Below are 14,435 nucleotides of genomic sequence, written 5' to 3'. Positions count from 1 at the left end.
TCTTTCCCTTTTCACCGGCCAAAACTGATTCGGTCCATATCTGTATCTTAACGTGAATCATTGTTCATGTCATGTCCCAATCCAAGACGCCAACAAATTGTAAAACGGCATCGTTTTCCATGATAAAAGGTTGTGAATGTCTATAGTCATCAAGTCAAAGGCTATAAATAACAAACCCAAACAAACGAGGGAAAATCAAAATAATCAATAACACTGGGGATCAAGATACAAATATTAATACAGAAATAAGAGAAAAGTCGGTTTGGCTGTTTCCTCTCTTCTTCATCCTTATCTCAAGTCTGAACTAAAACTTCCATTTTTTTCTTCACTTAACATTTTGGAATTAAAGAAAATAGAAAAAGGAGAAAGAAAACGTTTTTGTCCTGCTTCTTCTGCTTGCGTTTTCTCAAAGGTTTGAAGAGGACGAGAACCAGCTTTGCTTTCCTCACAAGACTATTCTAAGCGATTTCCTTTTTGGGTTTTTTATACAAATCGATTTCAGTCTTCGGATCAATGGCGTCTGGATCGTCGGGTCGGGTCAACTCGGGATCTAAGGGTTTCGATTTTGGGTCCGATGATATCCTCTGCTCTTACGATGACTACACCAACCAGGACTCGGCTAATGGTACTAACTCCGATCCTGCGATCGGTGCTACCAACGCAAATAAGGTGAACACAGATTTCACCTTCCGTCTGTTTTTAAGTCTCCACTTTGCTCGATCGACGATTTGTTTTGATTTTTGGGAAAATTAGGGTTTCGATTTGGGAAATTGATGTGATTACGATTATATGCTGGAATATTGTGATTTGGGTGCTCAAACAATGACAAAACCTTCCGATCATTCGCGTGATCGTGTACTTGATTGATATATTCTTCTCAGTGACAGTTTCTGGGAGTCAATATCGAACATCTTTTAGCTAATTCTGCTAGTTTCCTCGTTTCTGTTTCTATTAACAGTTTTCATTTCTTCGAGGTGATAATTGGCATTTACCCAGAAAAAAGATCAAGCTTTTTTAGTTCATTTAGTTTATGAATCTGAAGTAGATGATACGCGTATTTGGTTAATGGGGTTAATGATGCTTTTGTTTGCACTTAAACCTACGATTAAAACCTATGCACATTTGTAGTCCTTGTATTTTTATATAGGTTGTGAATTGTGAGGAACTATGTTTTGTCGAAACGGCTTGGCGATGAATCTAATAACACTTGGAGTCTTTTAATCAGAATAAGGAGAGCTAATTCCGATATTGTTCAGCTGTAACTGTCTCGCTTATATGTTGAAAGAAAATTTCATTCAGCTGATCATGATACTGAGCTAGTCCTGTTTATCGTTTCATTCTGCATGCAGGAATTCCACAAGACCAGGATGGCAAGGTCTTCGGTTTTCCCTACAAGCTCCTACAGCCCACCTGAGGACTCTCTGAGCCAAGACCTTACTGCCACTGTCGAAAGAACCATGAAGAAGTACGCAGATAACATGATGCGCTTTCTTGAAGGCATCAGCTCACGCTTGTCCCAGCTAGAACTGTACTGCTACAACCTTGATAAGACAATTGGAGAAATGAGATCGGATTTGACTCGTGAACACGAGGAGGCTGATGTGAAGCTTAGATCCATGGACAAACATCTTCAAGAGGTGTGTTATGCGAGTAGTTTTTGTCATTTGTTCTTTTGTAAAACTCTGATCTGCAATGGATGTTAAGACGATGTGTATGTTCTGGTGTAGGTGCATAGGTCAGTCCAGATTCTCAGAGACAAACAAGAGCTAGCTGATACTCAGAAAGAGCTAGCGAGGCTTCAACTTGGCAAGAAAGATTCATCTTCCTCGTCTCATTCTCAACATGGTGAGGAGCGGGTCGCAACTCCTGTTCCAGAGCCTAAGAAGAGTGAGAACACCTCAGATGCACACAACCAGCAGCTTGCACTTGCTTTGCCTCACCAAATGGCACCACATCCTCCAGCGCAGCCACAGCCGCAGCCGCAGCCGCAGCAACATGTCATACAACCACAGCAGCAGTATTACATGCCTCCAACTACACAGCTTCAAAACACACCAGCACCAGCGGCCGCTCCTGCTCCACCATCACAACCTCAAGCACCACCAGCGCAGGGTCAGTTCATGCCCCCACCTCCTGCTCCATCTCACCCAAGCTCTGCCCAAACTCAGTCATTCCCTCAGTACCAACAAAACTGGCCTCCCCAGCCACAGGCCAGACCACAGTCTAGTGGAGCCTACCCAACATACTCACCTGCACCACCAAGCAGCCAATCCCCAGTAGAACCGTTGCCTAGCAGCATGCAGATGCAACAACCATACGCTGGATCTCCTCAACAGTCAATTCAAGCTTACGGATACGGTGCACCACCACACGCTCCGCAGCAGACAAAGATGTCTTATAGCCCGCAGACAGGCGACGGGTATCTACCCTCAGGGCCTCCTCCATCCGGGTATGCCAGTGCCATGTATGAAGGTGGGCGGATGCAATACCCACCAGCTCAGCCGCAGCAGCAGCAGCAGCAGGGGCATTACATGCAAGGTCCACAAGGTGGTGGGTACGCTCCCCAGCAGCACCAGGCAGGAGGCGGTAACAGTGGGACACCACCAGTCTTGAGATCAAAATACGGTGAACTGATAGAGAAGCTAGTGAGCATGGGTTTCAGAGGAGACCATGTAATGGCTGTGATTCAGCGGATGGAAGAGAGTGGTCAACCCATCGACTTTAACGCACTCCTTGACAGATTGAGTGTGCCTTCCTCAGGAGGGCCTCCCAGAGGATGGTGAAGCCATGTCACATAGCTCCTCTCAATTTGTATGCTTTAACAATAAAAAACTCTGCTTTCTGCTTGCGTGTCAGTCTATAGGCCCTAGTTTTATTGGGCCCAATAGATTGGGTCTTATGTGTATTGTTGTGGGACTCAATTTATGTTTACTTTAAAAGGCTATTATATTTGTGTTTTCTCTTTCAGTGTTCCTCTTGAACCAAATCTTTTTCTTGAAAGTTGAAACTGCATTTCTTTTGCTCAGTTTGTTACTTTGTATTGGACCGTATTTTTGTTTTATATCGAATCGTGTTTATAAAAAATGCCAAGCTTTTAATTTTAAATGTAAGATTATATTGAAATTAGTTTTCTGTTGTATTTGTTTGATTTTACTTTTTAATGTAAAAGTTCAGTACTTAATTTGAAAAATGTCACAAATAGAAGCCCCGCGTAAAAATAAGGGGGCGCGCGTGTATCAGCACCGAACAAACACACAAATCCTGTGAGATGTGTTCAAACCAAAATAAATTGAAAAAAATTGCGGGCAATCGAAACTAAAGAGGCGCCAAAGTTTTTATTTCAAGCAGCGCGGCAGAGTCTCGCGCCAATAATCTCACCCGCCAAAATCTCCTTCATATAATCCCTATATCCCCAATCTCCATCACTCATCCTCCATTTCTCTCTCTCTCTCCCTCTCTGAAATTACACAATGATGACGCCGGTGAAGAAACATTTTGCCATTAGGCCGGCGGAGTTCTACGGGAACGGGCTTCCCCGACCTCGTTACTTCGATAGCCCTCAGTTCAACTCTCACCGCGTTGATCCGCCGCTTTCTGTGCTTGATCCGCTTCTCTCATGGGCGAGAGATGCTCACTGGTCCATGGGTGGTCTCAACTTCACGCGCCTCCGTCTCCAGGGCCGAATCGAAGGAAATGTCAACAAGCTCCGTGCCCAGCTTGAGAAATCTAGCCCTGTGAAACTCGAATCTGGAAGTTCCGAGAAGAAGAAGACGAAGAGATCTGGTTACGACTCTCCCCCTGCGACTCCGATTGCGGTGAAACGAAGGAAGTTCTTAGATCTGAACGATGATGATGATGGCGAAGAGGTTGGATCGGAAGATGAAGGTGTGGCTAGAATCAGGAGAAAACTCTCTGATGATTTTGATAGAGTGGCTGTAGAGAGCAAGACCAAAGTGGTTAAATCCAGCCAAAAATCAATCGAATCGGAATTAGGGAAGAGATCGAAGGAGAAGAAGACCCAAAAGGTTGAGGAGACGAGCTCAACGAGGACATCTCCAAGATTGGCTAAGCGTAGATCGAGTTAGTTTTCATTTAGCTTCGTCAAAAATCTCTCTCTGTAGGGTTTAAACTTAATGGTATAGTTCATGAAAATGCAATTTAGTTTTTGGATCTCTCTTGAAGAGATAACAGATTGTGTGCTTATAAATATGAATTTCTCTGGTTTTTCTTTCAATTTATCATATGAATTTCTCTATTATCTCGAACTTGGTAACCAGAATACATCAATCTATAGAGAGTTTACCAAAATTAGAATCAGATTTCACTGTATAAGAAAAAAACAGTGTACATATGATTCTCTCAATGTCTGTGAGAACAAAGTTTTTTCAACTTATGTTCCTTAAGACGTCCTGTGACTCGACCCAATCTGCAAGATTGCTCGATCATCAATCTGTACATGGAATCTTGTTCATGTGGAACAATCCCAAATTCATCATTAAAACCTTCCATGCCTTCCATGAATAGCTGCCACACCAGTGTGCCTGCACCTGACTTCCTTCGCTTTGCTGATTTGTAAACCACATCGAAGATGATTCTGTAGAACCGTTCTCGCTGCGATGGCTCGTAGTCCTTGTTCAGGTTCGAGAGCCCAAACTCTGTGAACAGAACTGGCTTCTTCAGTTCCTTCATCCCATCTTCAACGTGAGATTGCATCCATTTCACCACAAACTTTAGCTTATCTTCGAAGCTCTGATCATGAAACCTGTCCATACGTAGCCAAATCAGCTACCAAGTTTCAATCTTTCAAAGAGCTCAGGGCAATTAAATCTTCAACGTACATACCAGTGATCAGGGTAGATATGAACGGATGCGAAATCAATGTTTGAGGAATTAGAGTTTCGAACAAAGTCGGTTCCAAGCTCAGAAGGCCACTGTTCTGGATTAACTGTCAGGCGTTTCGGGCTCTTGGGACCATAGAAGCCTTCCAGGCCAACTGTGAGGAGATGCTTGTCATCAATTGACTTTATGAAGCCTGTCATTTCGTCTATCCATTCCTGTGATTCCGCAAGAAACGTATTGATATTTTGCTGAATAAGAAACAACCTAAAACGATTCAAAAGTGAAAAGTGAAATGGAGGACTGACTTGGAGGGTGTCGCCAGAGACATCAGATGAGCATCTAGGCTCGTTTATCAACTCCCAAGCGAAAATCGTAGGGTCGTTTCTATACTCTATTCCAGTCACTGAGTTCTTGCGGGTGAGCAGAGCCTGCAAGTTTAAGAAACAGAATCCCATCTTTACTCTTTCGCTCACTCAATGATTTATGTTCAATCATATTGGCAAGTAGATAAGACCATTACCGTGAGATAGTTCTTGAAGTATTTGCGGATAGATGGGTCAAAGAAGAAGGAATCATTGGAGGAGCTGAGGCCAACACCTTCTTGCCACGCCCATTTCACATACTGTGACTTCCCTCCGTACGCTTGCAAGTTGTTCACTAAGCTAAGAAGCAATCTAACATCATGCTTCCTTGCCTCTGCGATTACATGATCCAAGGCCTGCACAAGCATTATACAAATTCCATTAAACAAATATCCAGAGAAATGGATATTCCATTTCTTATCATCTTCGTTGGAAGTAAGTCAGTGATCAAATCAACAACAGAGTGAAACGAAAGAAAAGCCTAGTAACAGCTTCTAGCACCTCATAAACTAAATGTGTCGTAAGTTTTCAAACGAAGCTACTAAACTTATCATTTGTTAAAGTCTTCCAAAGCCATGTAACAAAATGTACCTGGAAGACTCGCTCATCGAAATGGCCAGGAGAGATCTGGAGAGCATTGTAGCCACCGTCATTGAAGGCCCAAGTTCTACAAACAGTGAGACCCATTTTGGCTCCAGCTTCAAGCATTTCACTCACTCGGTATCTACTGTGTTCATTCACTGCATGGTCCATGAACCAATACGAGTTCCACCCATTTACATACAAAGCCTTACCATCCACCACGAATTGAGTTCCGTTCCTTTTCACAAACCCTAACTCGGTTTTCGCTTTGTGATATAGCCACAAATCTCGAAATGAGAAATAGATGAAAGCTGCACATATCAGGAAGCCTAGAATTGGTAGCACTGCCCCGTTCCTTGCCGGAGCCATATACAGCAATTTCTACCCAGAATTGGAGAAACAGAGACCTTGTCGGTAGCACCCAGAAGAAAAAGCTTGTCTGTGTTCGGTGAATGTCTCTGAAAATCCAAACTTTTTATGAAACCCAAACGGAAAAATTATCCCTTTATACCAAAGATAACAAGATTTGAAATAAGCGCTCCCATTTACGGCTTTAAGCAAAATGGAGATGCAAACTAGCAGAAAAATGTGAGCTTGATGAAGAATTGAAAAATTGAATAACCCAACAAACACAGATCTATGTGTTTTTGTATTTACATATAATATATATATATATATATATATGTGCTTTCCAGAAACCTGATGACAAAAATAAAAATTAAATAAAAAGGAGAAGAAATACGGATCTTAGACCCAAATTTTTCTTTTTTTTGCTGTAATATAATTTTCTCTCTTAAAAAGAAAAAAGCTTCTCGGCTTCAAACAGCCTATAGCCATTTTATAATAATGCTGATGTTTGTAAATGGCTGAAGAGAAAATCACAGAACTTGACCAAAAAGAAAGAAGAAAGAGCACATAACTTAATCAGCAATAAGACATCAAATTAGAAAAGACGAATATGTTGTTGAAAACTTTTAATGATGAAATTTTAATTTTAATAAAAAAGACAGAAAAAAGCCAAATGCTTTGGAGTGTCATCACATTCAGATATTTGAGAATGTTCATTGTTCATCAATCATGTGATTCAAAATAATGAATTGTGAATCCCCACAACACACAACCTTTGATTTCTCACGTTTGAAGTTAAGAACGTTTTCAAGATAATTTCTTACTCTTAATAATAATTCATGTAGAAATCCAAAAGTCAACTCTGAAAATACATAAAATAGTTACATTTTACATCGAAAGTATTTAGTTTTTTGCATATACTCAACATTCAGTAACATATTTTTTTATATGTAAATGTTGAGAATCACTCGTTTAGGTGTTGTCCACGTTGTAGCATAGATAGCATGACAATCACATTTGTGGAAAGATTTTTTTTTTTATCTTTGTAGTTTAGCAACAAATAAATAAATTTTAATGATCAAATGTGTGAACCTGTTTGGCTGTTCATCACAAACCACAACCCTCTTCGGCTTTGTATTTTTTAATGTTTTATTGACTAATTGGTAGTTAAATATACAAAACGAAATCAGCTAGAATTTGGTAATATGTTTTTCTCTCCATGTTGTTGCCGACATCTATGGTACTATATAGATATATAAAATAATACAAAACTTACAGGTATAGTATATAATAATTAAAAGACAAGAGTAAAATACTTAATGTTGTCGGCTACAATTTTTTTTTCTTTTTTCCTTTTTAATGCCTGAAGAATCATTGATAACACATAGTTCTGTGACTGTAATTGCAAGTGATGGAAGTGCAAAGTTTGTACATTAGTCATCTAACATCTTGCAGTTAGACTAGGAGATAAAAGCTGAATAACTGTTAATTTTTTTTTTAGTCTCAACAACCTCAATCCCACTTGTTTCATCTGCAGTTATCTTTCATTGCATTTAGAAAAAAAGAAAAAAAAAAAGCTAATGTATGGATACAAAGAAAAAATAAAAGTCTCAACAACCTCAATCCCAATTGATTGCCACCCTCCTCCTCTTGACGCCTCCAAATTTTCCCTTCATTACAAGGATTTTGGCCGACAATCGGAAACATTTTGGTGTGTTTGTCGTAGAAGAGAGAAAAAACTTCCGATTGTATCCAGCTACAGATTGAGTGTATTTGTCCATAAGTTTTAGCTCAACCACATGTATGTATCAATGATGTAGCTTGGTGTTGGAGCAGTTTTCCCAATCTTTCCGTAAGTGGCAGCCAGAAATGGGATATCGGTTTTGACGATATTGTGTCCAACCCAAATATTTCTATTCAAAACATTGTACATTTTGTCTGAAACATTTTCAAATGTCTTTGTATCTTCAAGTCTTTGTATCTTCAAGTTTCACGGCGTGTAATTCCGTGATGATTTCTAACTCTAGAAAGCACTTTCTCGTTCAATTTGACACACCATTCCCATTTATCAACCTCATACATCGTCTTTGGAGACACTTCAATGACTCTAAATTTGAGGATTTTTTTTTGGAGCTAACCACTGCTAATTTTGGGTTTGATAAATATATATATATATATAAAGCAAAATAACACGCAGAGAGGCCAATTATTCTTCTTAATAATGATGTACAACCACCAACCAATGAGAGTATGAGACTGAATAATAATTTAAGACAATGTAAACGAAACTAAAGTGAATATACTACTCTTTCCGTTTCACAAAGAATATCGTTTTAAGGTTTTATTTTTGTTTCACAAAGAGTGTCGTTTTATATTTTCAATGCAAAATTTTAAACAATATTCTAGTTTTAACTCTATTAATTTAATATATTTATTAGAGAAAAACAAATTATTTAATGTCTTAATAAATGACAAAGTTGTACTTTTAATAATTTTATTAATATGTGTGAAAAATGTCAGAATGACACTCTTTGTGAAACAGATGGAGTATAAATGATGTATGAGAGTTATATTCACCATGGATCGAGAGCATGGGGAAATGTTTGAACATGTAGATTTTTTTGTCACATATGGATATATAATTATTTATTTGAATCATCTTACAAACTATGCATATTGACTTGGATTGAGCACCTCCTTACACTTATTTACCAATGCGCATGATGAAGAATAGGTGAAGGGGAATATTTCTCTTTTATTTATTTATTTATAAGAATTAACTTACTCACCACATTTTAAGCTTTCACCTAACAACAACAATGTGATCATACCTAATCACATGCAGTTCCTACCTGAGACACAATCTATCGTCTTCTTTTGTCATTGAATCTATCAATTTCATAATTTCTAGGCCATTATTTTATCAACCAGTTTTTTCATCGAAAACATGCAATATTCGGCGTTAATTTTGTGAGGTTACATAATGAAAATAATAACAAACACTTAAAATACATATCTTGTAAGACATTTTACATTTTATTCCATAAAAAGAAAAATTCTCAACATATCAATATCAAATTTTGGCAGTTATCTATCCCATTGTTATAACTTATAGGAGAACCAATTGTTAAAGGCTCAAAGCTAGTATTTTGCATTTCACAAAATTCTAAACATTTCAATATTTAAAACGAGCAAAAAGCTGATTTATAAAAACAAGATTAGTCAAATCTGTACCTAACGTTTTTTATAATAACATTTTACATCTTCGCTAACCAAGTAATTAGTAGTTCTTGTTGTCAAAACGAAAAAGTAATCAGTAGTTCTCCATTAATTCATGGAACTATGGAAGGAACATGAACTGGGCTATCGATAGTAAACCGTAAGCACAATGGGCCTTAAAACCCACATTATGCTTCAGACGCTTTTCCACGGACAGAGAGACAGAGTGACAGACAAACAGAGAGACCAAAAGAAGAATCTGTGTTTCTTAAAGAAATAACAAAAGAAAAGACAATCACTTCACGTGTTGGTATTGTGACGTAGAAGCATTCCATCTGACATCAGAAAAAAAGAATACATCCATCTACCAAATAAGATCGATTTTTTTTTTTTCAGATTCAAGAAATCAAATCTTGTTAAATTAAGGGCAATATTAGTTGTGAATGTTTTTGTTTATGACCAAATTGGCAAAACTGAATCAAGAGGAAGAAGAGTAAGAGTTGAAGAAGACGAAGTAAGCAAGAAGAGCACAAAGAAGAGCCACAAAGTTGCCTTCTTTAAGAAGAACCCTAAACACAAATCCAGCGATCTCTTTCGTCACTTTCCTCCCTTCCACCACCACTCTCCTCCTCGATTTTCCGGCGAACGCCATCGACACGACCACCGATATCCAGATCACCACTATGGCCGGAACGGCTATGAAGAGCGCCGCCGCCATCGACAGAACTCCGAACACCGCCCCAAGAAGCACCGATGCGTAAACCGCAGGCCAACCAGATGATGTCTTGTGGTTCTCTCCGTACCAATCCACTATCGAATTCAGCGAGTTCCATGAAGAAGACAAGAGGATCGCGTAGACGACAAGAAATAGACAGACCCATGTTCTTCTCTTGCTAATGACTCTCAGAAACAGCTTGTACGATGTCACCGTCTCTTGTTCTTCCTTGTCCGCCATTAAAACACCGGATCTGATGATTCTGTCTGCTTGTTAAAGTTATGGTAAATAGTAAATATACCCTTCTCTCTGTCTAATGTAATGTTCTTCTTCTTGCTTTCTTTCTTTTCTCTTTATTCCTTTTTTTAGGGTGAGTGTTTGCGGTGAAGAATTGTGAGAAAAGGAAAGTGGCCGTACGTTCTTTAGTTTCTACTTGAGCAAAGTCGAATCTGTTGTTGCGTGAAGAACACGCTCTTTCTAATGTGCGTAGTGATTGGACAGTGTTAGTCACGTGCCTTTTATTAGCGGTCCATTTAAAGTCTTTGCCTTTTCCTGCAAACTGACAGTTGGAGAGCTCTGTTTCCATTTTTTTGTTCTTTCTTCTCTATTCGCTTTCGGCTCATCTCCCAAAAACGCACCGTTTTCTTGAACCAAGTGAAATATGTACATGCATACACACCAATAATATCATATCGAACTCATTAAAAAATGTAATCAGCAATACTATTAGAGTATTAGGGCTTTGACGTGATCTCAGGATTAATTCGACGATGCTTACAGTTAACGAATAAGTTGACTAATGTGCGATATGTTTGCAAGAATCGAAGGGAAAAATTAGAAGAGGAAAAATTTGACAATTCGAGGCTGACTTTTTTGACCAATACTTTCATCATACACTCTTACTGTCATACACATAAATGTGAACAGAGGACCATACCAAGTCCAATTAATTCCAAGCGGCTCGGATGAGGAAAAATGGGGGGAAAAATAAATTTCAATTGCTAAATTTATTAGAGATCAAACAAAATACGACTTCTCGCGCCGGATATTGTGACGTCTTTTTGTCACATTCTTGTTTATTCAAATAAAAAGTTCAAACACAAAATTCGTAAAGTATTAACTAATATTTCATTAATCATTTATATAAATGGAATCTTCGAGTTGTAGACAATTTATTTGAATTTGGTTGACACAGCTACGAAAAATCAGTCAAATCTCTTTTTGAGTTTTGACCAAACTGTTCCTCTTCCTCCTTCTCATAAACTTAAACACTTCCACGCAAAAAGATCATCTCTTTCGTCTCCTGTCCTCTGATCAAAATCCCTCTTTTAACCATGTTGTCCAAAGCTTCCATCTTTATATTTTTCGCCACATCCCATCTACTATTCCGATCAATCTCATGCATCGAATTCATCTACAACTCCAATTTCACCACCACCAACACACTTCTCGTCGGCGCCGCCACCGTTACATCTCCGCCGTCGATCCTCACCCTCACCAACGAAACAACTCTCTCCATCGGACGTGGCCTCTACCCTTCTAGAATCTCCGCCGCTTCCTCCTCCTCGCCGCTCCCTTTCGCTACATCATTCATCTTCTCCATAGCTCCATACAAAAACAGGCTCCCTGGCCACGGCTTCGCCTTCGTCTTCCTCCCCTTCTCCGAAACAACCGCCGCGAGCTCAGCTCAGCATCTCGGCATGCTCAATTTGACAAATAACGGCGACTCCAAAAACCGAATCTTTGGAGTTGAATTCGACGTTTACCGAAACGAAGAGTTCAATGACATCAACGATAACCACGTCGGCGTCGACGTCAATTCTCTCACTTCCGTTACATCTGCGGTCGCCGGTTTCTGTGGAGGCAGAGACGGAGATAGATTCACGGAGCTGAGGCTTAACAATGGCGAGAACTATCAGGCTTGGATTGAGTTTAATGGGTCAGCGATAAATGTCACGATGGCTAGAGCTGGCTCTAGGAAACCTTTAAGACCTCTCATAAGCATTCCGTTGAATCTCACTGGAGTTTTACTTGATGATATGTTCGTGGGATTCACTGGATCCACAGGGGTACTAGTGCAGAGCCATAGGATCATCTCGTGGAGCTTTAGCAACTCTAATTTCTCCATTGGCGACGCTTTAGTGACTAGGAATCTTCCTTCGTTTCAATTGCAAGATGACTCTGTTTTTAAGTCTAAAGGCTTCATTGCTGGAGTCTCTGCTAGTGCTGTTGTGTTACTAGTCTTTGTAATTGGGATCATATTCTATGTTATAAGGCAGCAAAGGCGGCGACTAGACGATGATGTGGAAGATTGGGAAACAGAGTATTGGCCTCACAGAGTGCAATACAGAGACGTTTTGGAAGCAACAAAAGGGTTTTCGGAAGAGAATATGATCGGATACGGAGGGAATTCAAAGGTGTATAGAGGAGTGTTGGAAGGTAAAGAAGTTGCTGTGAAGAGGATAATGATATGCCCTCGTGAGAGCGTGGCTGGGACGAGTGAGTTCTTGGCCGAGGTCTCGAGCTTAGGGAGGTTAAGACACAAGAATATAGTGGGACTAAAAGGTTGGTGCAAGAAAGGAGGAGAGAGTCTGATATTGGTCTACGAGTATATGGAGAATGGAAGCGTAGATAAGCGGATATTTGATAGCAACGTGATGTTGAATTGGGAAGAAAGAATGAGAGTGATAAGAGACGTAGCCTCAGGGATGTTATACCTACACGAAGGGTGGGAGTCAAAAGTGTTGCATAGAGATATAAAGTCGAGCAATGTGTTGCTTGACAAGGATATGAATGCGAGGGTAGGTGATTTCGGGTTAGCTAAGTTGCAGAACGCGAGGAAAGAGATGGTTAGCACGACACACGTGGTTGGAACAGCGGGTTATATGGCTCCTGAGCTGGTTAAGACAGGGAGAGCATCGGCGCAGACCGATGTGTATAGCTTTGGAGTGTTTGTGTTGGAAGTAGTGTGTGGAAGGAGGCCACTAGAGGAAGGAAAAGAAGGTATAGTGGAATGGATGTGGGGACTAATGGAGAATGACCAAGTGGTTGATGGTTTAGATGACAAGATAAAAACGAGAGGAGGGTTCGAGACCAAAGAAGTAGAGATGGGTTTGAGGATAGGACTGTTGTGTGTGCATCCTGATCCGAGGATGCGTCCAAAGATGAGACAAGTGGTGCATATATTGGAACAAGGGAGAGTGAGTGATGATGGTGATGAGATGGAAAGAGAAGGCATGGAAGTGAGCTTGTTAGAGAGAATGAAGAGTTGTTACTTGTTGGGAACTGATGAGGGAAGACAACAACATCCCACGTTCCTAGATGTATGGAACTCATCTTCTTATTCTAATTCTTTTGGGGGTTCTGATTCTATTCTTCAGGGAAGGTGAAAAACTTGTGTGAGTTTTTTTTTTGTTTACTATGTAGGATATAGTAATATACAGGTTGTGTGATTCTTCTGTATATAAAGAGCATGTCCATTAGTCATACTGTTAATGGGGTTGTTAACTTAAAAATAATATTACTTTTTGGAGACGTGAACATTGATGATACTGAAGTTGATTTGGGCTTCCATTAATGAACCCGAGTTAAGAGTTCTTATGGATAAAAAATTAATTTTTTTTTTGTTTATGTAATTTAAACTTTCATATTAATAGAACATAGATTTTTAAATCATTACAAGAAAATTCAAAAACATAAACATAGATACTATAGATATTTAAAATACAGAACATTTTGATTTAAATTTCAGGAGTACCAAATTTGTTCCATTCCACTAAATCGGCTTTCAATCGAAGATGTATTTACCTATCCCAGACTTCATTTCGGATTTGAATTCGATCGCCAATCACATTGTTGAGATTTGTAGACATATTTGTAAAATACATCATATCCACATGTGAAGTTTTGGTTCCTTCAGCTTGATCAAGTTGTGTTATGACACTCCAATGGACATGCTCTAAGATTGCATGAATTTCATTTATCATTGAGATTGAAGCTGTTTCTATAGTTAAATCATTTTACTATGTGTTAACATCATCAATGAAGCACCAGTGGTCTAGTGGTAGAATAGTACCCTGCCACGGTACAGACCCGGGTTCGATTCCCGGCTGGTGCAGTTTATCAACTTTTACCCTTTTTTATATTCCAAACATCTACTTTTCGGCCTTCAGATTATTGCCTTATTGGAATAAGGTGGTGAATCTGGAGACGCTGCAACTAGAGTAATTGTCTGCTTGGGAACTCGCAGAAACAAGATCACCAATTCACCACCTTATTTCTAGATTTGGGCCGTTGAGTTAGGCCTGGTAGTACTAAAAAGTTGTTCATGGTGTTCCGGTTTGAGTTCAACAAAATACATGCACTCTCCT

The 14,435-nt window shown here is 39.5% G+C and overlaps 5 protein-coding genes and 1 non-coding gene across 7 annotated transcripts; 4 read left to right on the top strand and 2 right to left on the bottom strand.

Annotated features, from left to right (window-relative positions):
* Positions 1–287: 287 nt before the first annotated feature.
* LOC18028901 (mediator of RNA polymerase II transcription subunit 29) lies at positions 288–2,965 on the top strand. The gene is made up of 3 exons (XM_006412910.2): positions 288–669; positions 1,350–1,637; positions 1,728–2,965. Exons 1-3 carry the CDS (start codon positions 514–516, stop codon positions 2,781–2,783), a joined length of 1,500 nt encoding a protein of 499 aa, XP_006412973.1. The 5' UTR covers positions 288–513; the 3' UTR covers positions 2,784–2,965.
* A 467-nt stretch (positions 2,966–3,432) lies between these two features.
* Positions 3,433–4,203, top strand: LOC18028902. The gene has a single exon (XM_006412908.2). The coding sequence runs from the start codon at positions 3,471–3,473 to the stop codon at positions 4,083–4,085; it is 615 nt and encodes a 204-aa protein (XP_006412971.1). The 5' UTR covers positions 3,433–3,470; the 3' UTR covers positions 4,086–4,203.
* Positions 4,204–4,234: 31 nt separating this feature from the next.
* On the bottom strand, positions 4,235–6,891 carry LOC18028900 (mannan endo-1,4-beta-mannosidase 5). Of its 2 annotated transcripts, XM_006412909.2 has the most exons (5): positions 5,793–6,890; positions 5,360–5,557; positions 5,145–5,267; positions 4,843–5,054; positions 4,360–4,762 (listed from the first exon to the last, which is right to left on the bottom strand). In XM_006412909.2, the coding sequence occupies exons 1-5, from the start codon at positions 6,150–6,152 to the stop codon at positions 4,360–4,362; spliced, it is 1,296 nt and encodes a 431-aa protein (XP_006412972.1). In that variant the 5' UTR covers positions 6,153–6,890. The 2 variants fall into 2 exon arrangements, with proteins under 2 accessions (XP_024005659.1, XP_006412972.1); XM_024149891.1 differs by having other exon boundaries at positions 4,235–4,762; positions 4,843–5,267; positions 5,793–6,891.
* Positions 6,892–9,764: 2,873 nt separating this feature from the next.
* LOC18028899 lies at positions 9,765–10,471 on the bottom strand. The gene has a single exon (XM_006412907.2). The coding sequence runs from the start codon at positions 10,303–10,305 to the stop codon at positions 9,829–9,831; it is 477 nt and encodes a 158-aa protein (XP_006412970.1). The 5' UTR covers positions 10,306–10,471; the 3' UTR covers positions 9,765–9,828.
* A 920-nt stretch (positions 10,472–11,391) lies between these two features.
* On the top strand, positions 11,392–13,597 carry LOC18028898 (probable L-type lectin-domain containing receptor kinase VII.2). The gene has a single exon (XM_006412906.2). It carries the CDS (start codon positions 11,400–11,402, stop codon positions 13,452–13,454), a length of 2,055 nt encoding a protein of 684 aa, XP_006412969.1. The 5' UTR covers positions 11,392–11,399; the 3' UTR covers positions 13,455–13,597.
* A 514-nt stretch (positions 13,598–14,111) lies between these two features.
* TRNAG-GCC lies at positions 14,112–14,182 on the top strand. The gene has a single exon. It is a non-coding gene; the product is annotated as a tRNA-Gly (tRNA).
* The last annotated feature ends 253 nt before the right edge of the window (positions 14,183–14,435 follow it).

Source organism: Eutrema salsugineum, unplaced genomic scaffold (assembly GCF_000478725.1).
Source record: "Eutrema salsugineum unplaced genomic scaffold, Eutsalg1_0 scaffold_1, whole genome shotgun sequence".
NCBI classification, from domain to species: domain Eukaryota; kingdom Viridiplantae; phylum Streptophyta; class Magnoliopsida; order Brassicales; family Brassicaceae; genus Eutrema; species Eutrema salsugineum.
This window is presented reverse-complemented; position numbering and strand designations above follow the sequence as displayed.

What these genes read in the sequence shown, in the direction of transcription:
- LOC18028899 (XM_006412907.2), bottom strand. Translation starts at nt 10,305, where the DNA reads ATGGCGGACAAGGAAGAACAAGAGACGGTGACATCGTACAAGCTGTTT.
- LOC18028901 (XM_006412910.2), top strand. Translation starts at nt 514, where the DNA reads ATGGCGTCTGGATCGTCGGGTCGGGTCAACTCGGGATCTAAGGGTTTC. An exon ending in GTGCTACCAACGCAAATAAG is followed by an intron (nt 670 to 1,349) that starts GTGAACACAGAT and finishes TTCTGCATGCAG; the next exon opens with GAATTCCACAAGACCAGGAT. An exon ending in TGGACAAACATCTTCAAGAG is followed by an intron (nt 1,638 to 1,727) that starts GTGTGTTATGCG and finishes GTTCTGGTGTAG; the next exon opens with GTGCATAGGTCAGTCCAGAT.
- LOC18028900 (XM_024149891.1), bottom strand. Translation starts at nt 6,152, where the DNA reads ATGGCTCCGGCAAGGAACGGGGCAGTGCTACCAATTCTAGGCTTCCTG. An exon ending in ACTTCAAGAACTATCTCACG is followed by an intron (nt 5,268 to 5,359) that starts GTAATGGTCTTA and finishes TTAAACTTGCAG; the next exon opens with GCTCTGCTCACCCGCAAGAA. An exon ending in CATATCTACCCTGATCACTG is followed by an intron (nt 4,763 to 4,842) that starts GTATGTACGTTG and finishes ACGTATGGACAG; the next exon opens with GTTTCATGATCAGAGCTTCG.
- LOC18028902 (XM_006412908.2), top strand. Translation starts at nt 3,471, where the DNA reads ATGATGACGCCGGTGAAGAAACATTTTGCCATTAGGCCGGCGGAGTTC.
- LOC18028898 (XM_006412906.2), top strand. Translation starts at nt 11,400, where the DNA reads ATGTTGTCCAAAGCTTCCATCTTTATATTTTTCGCCACATCCCATCTA.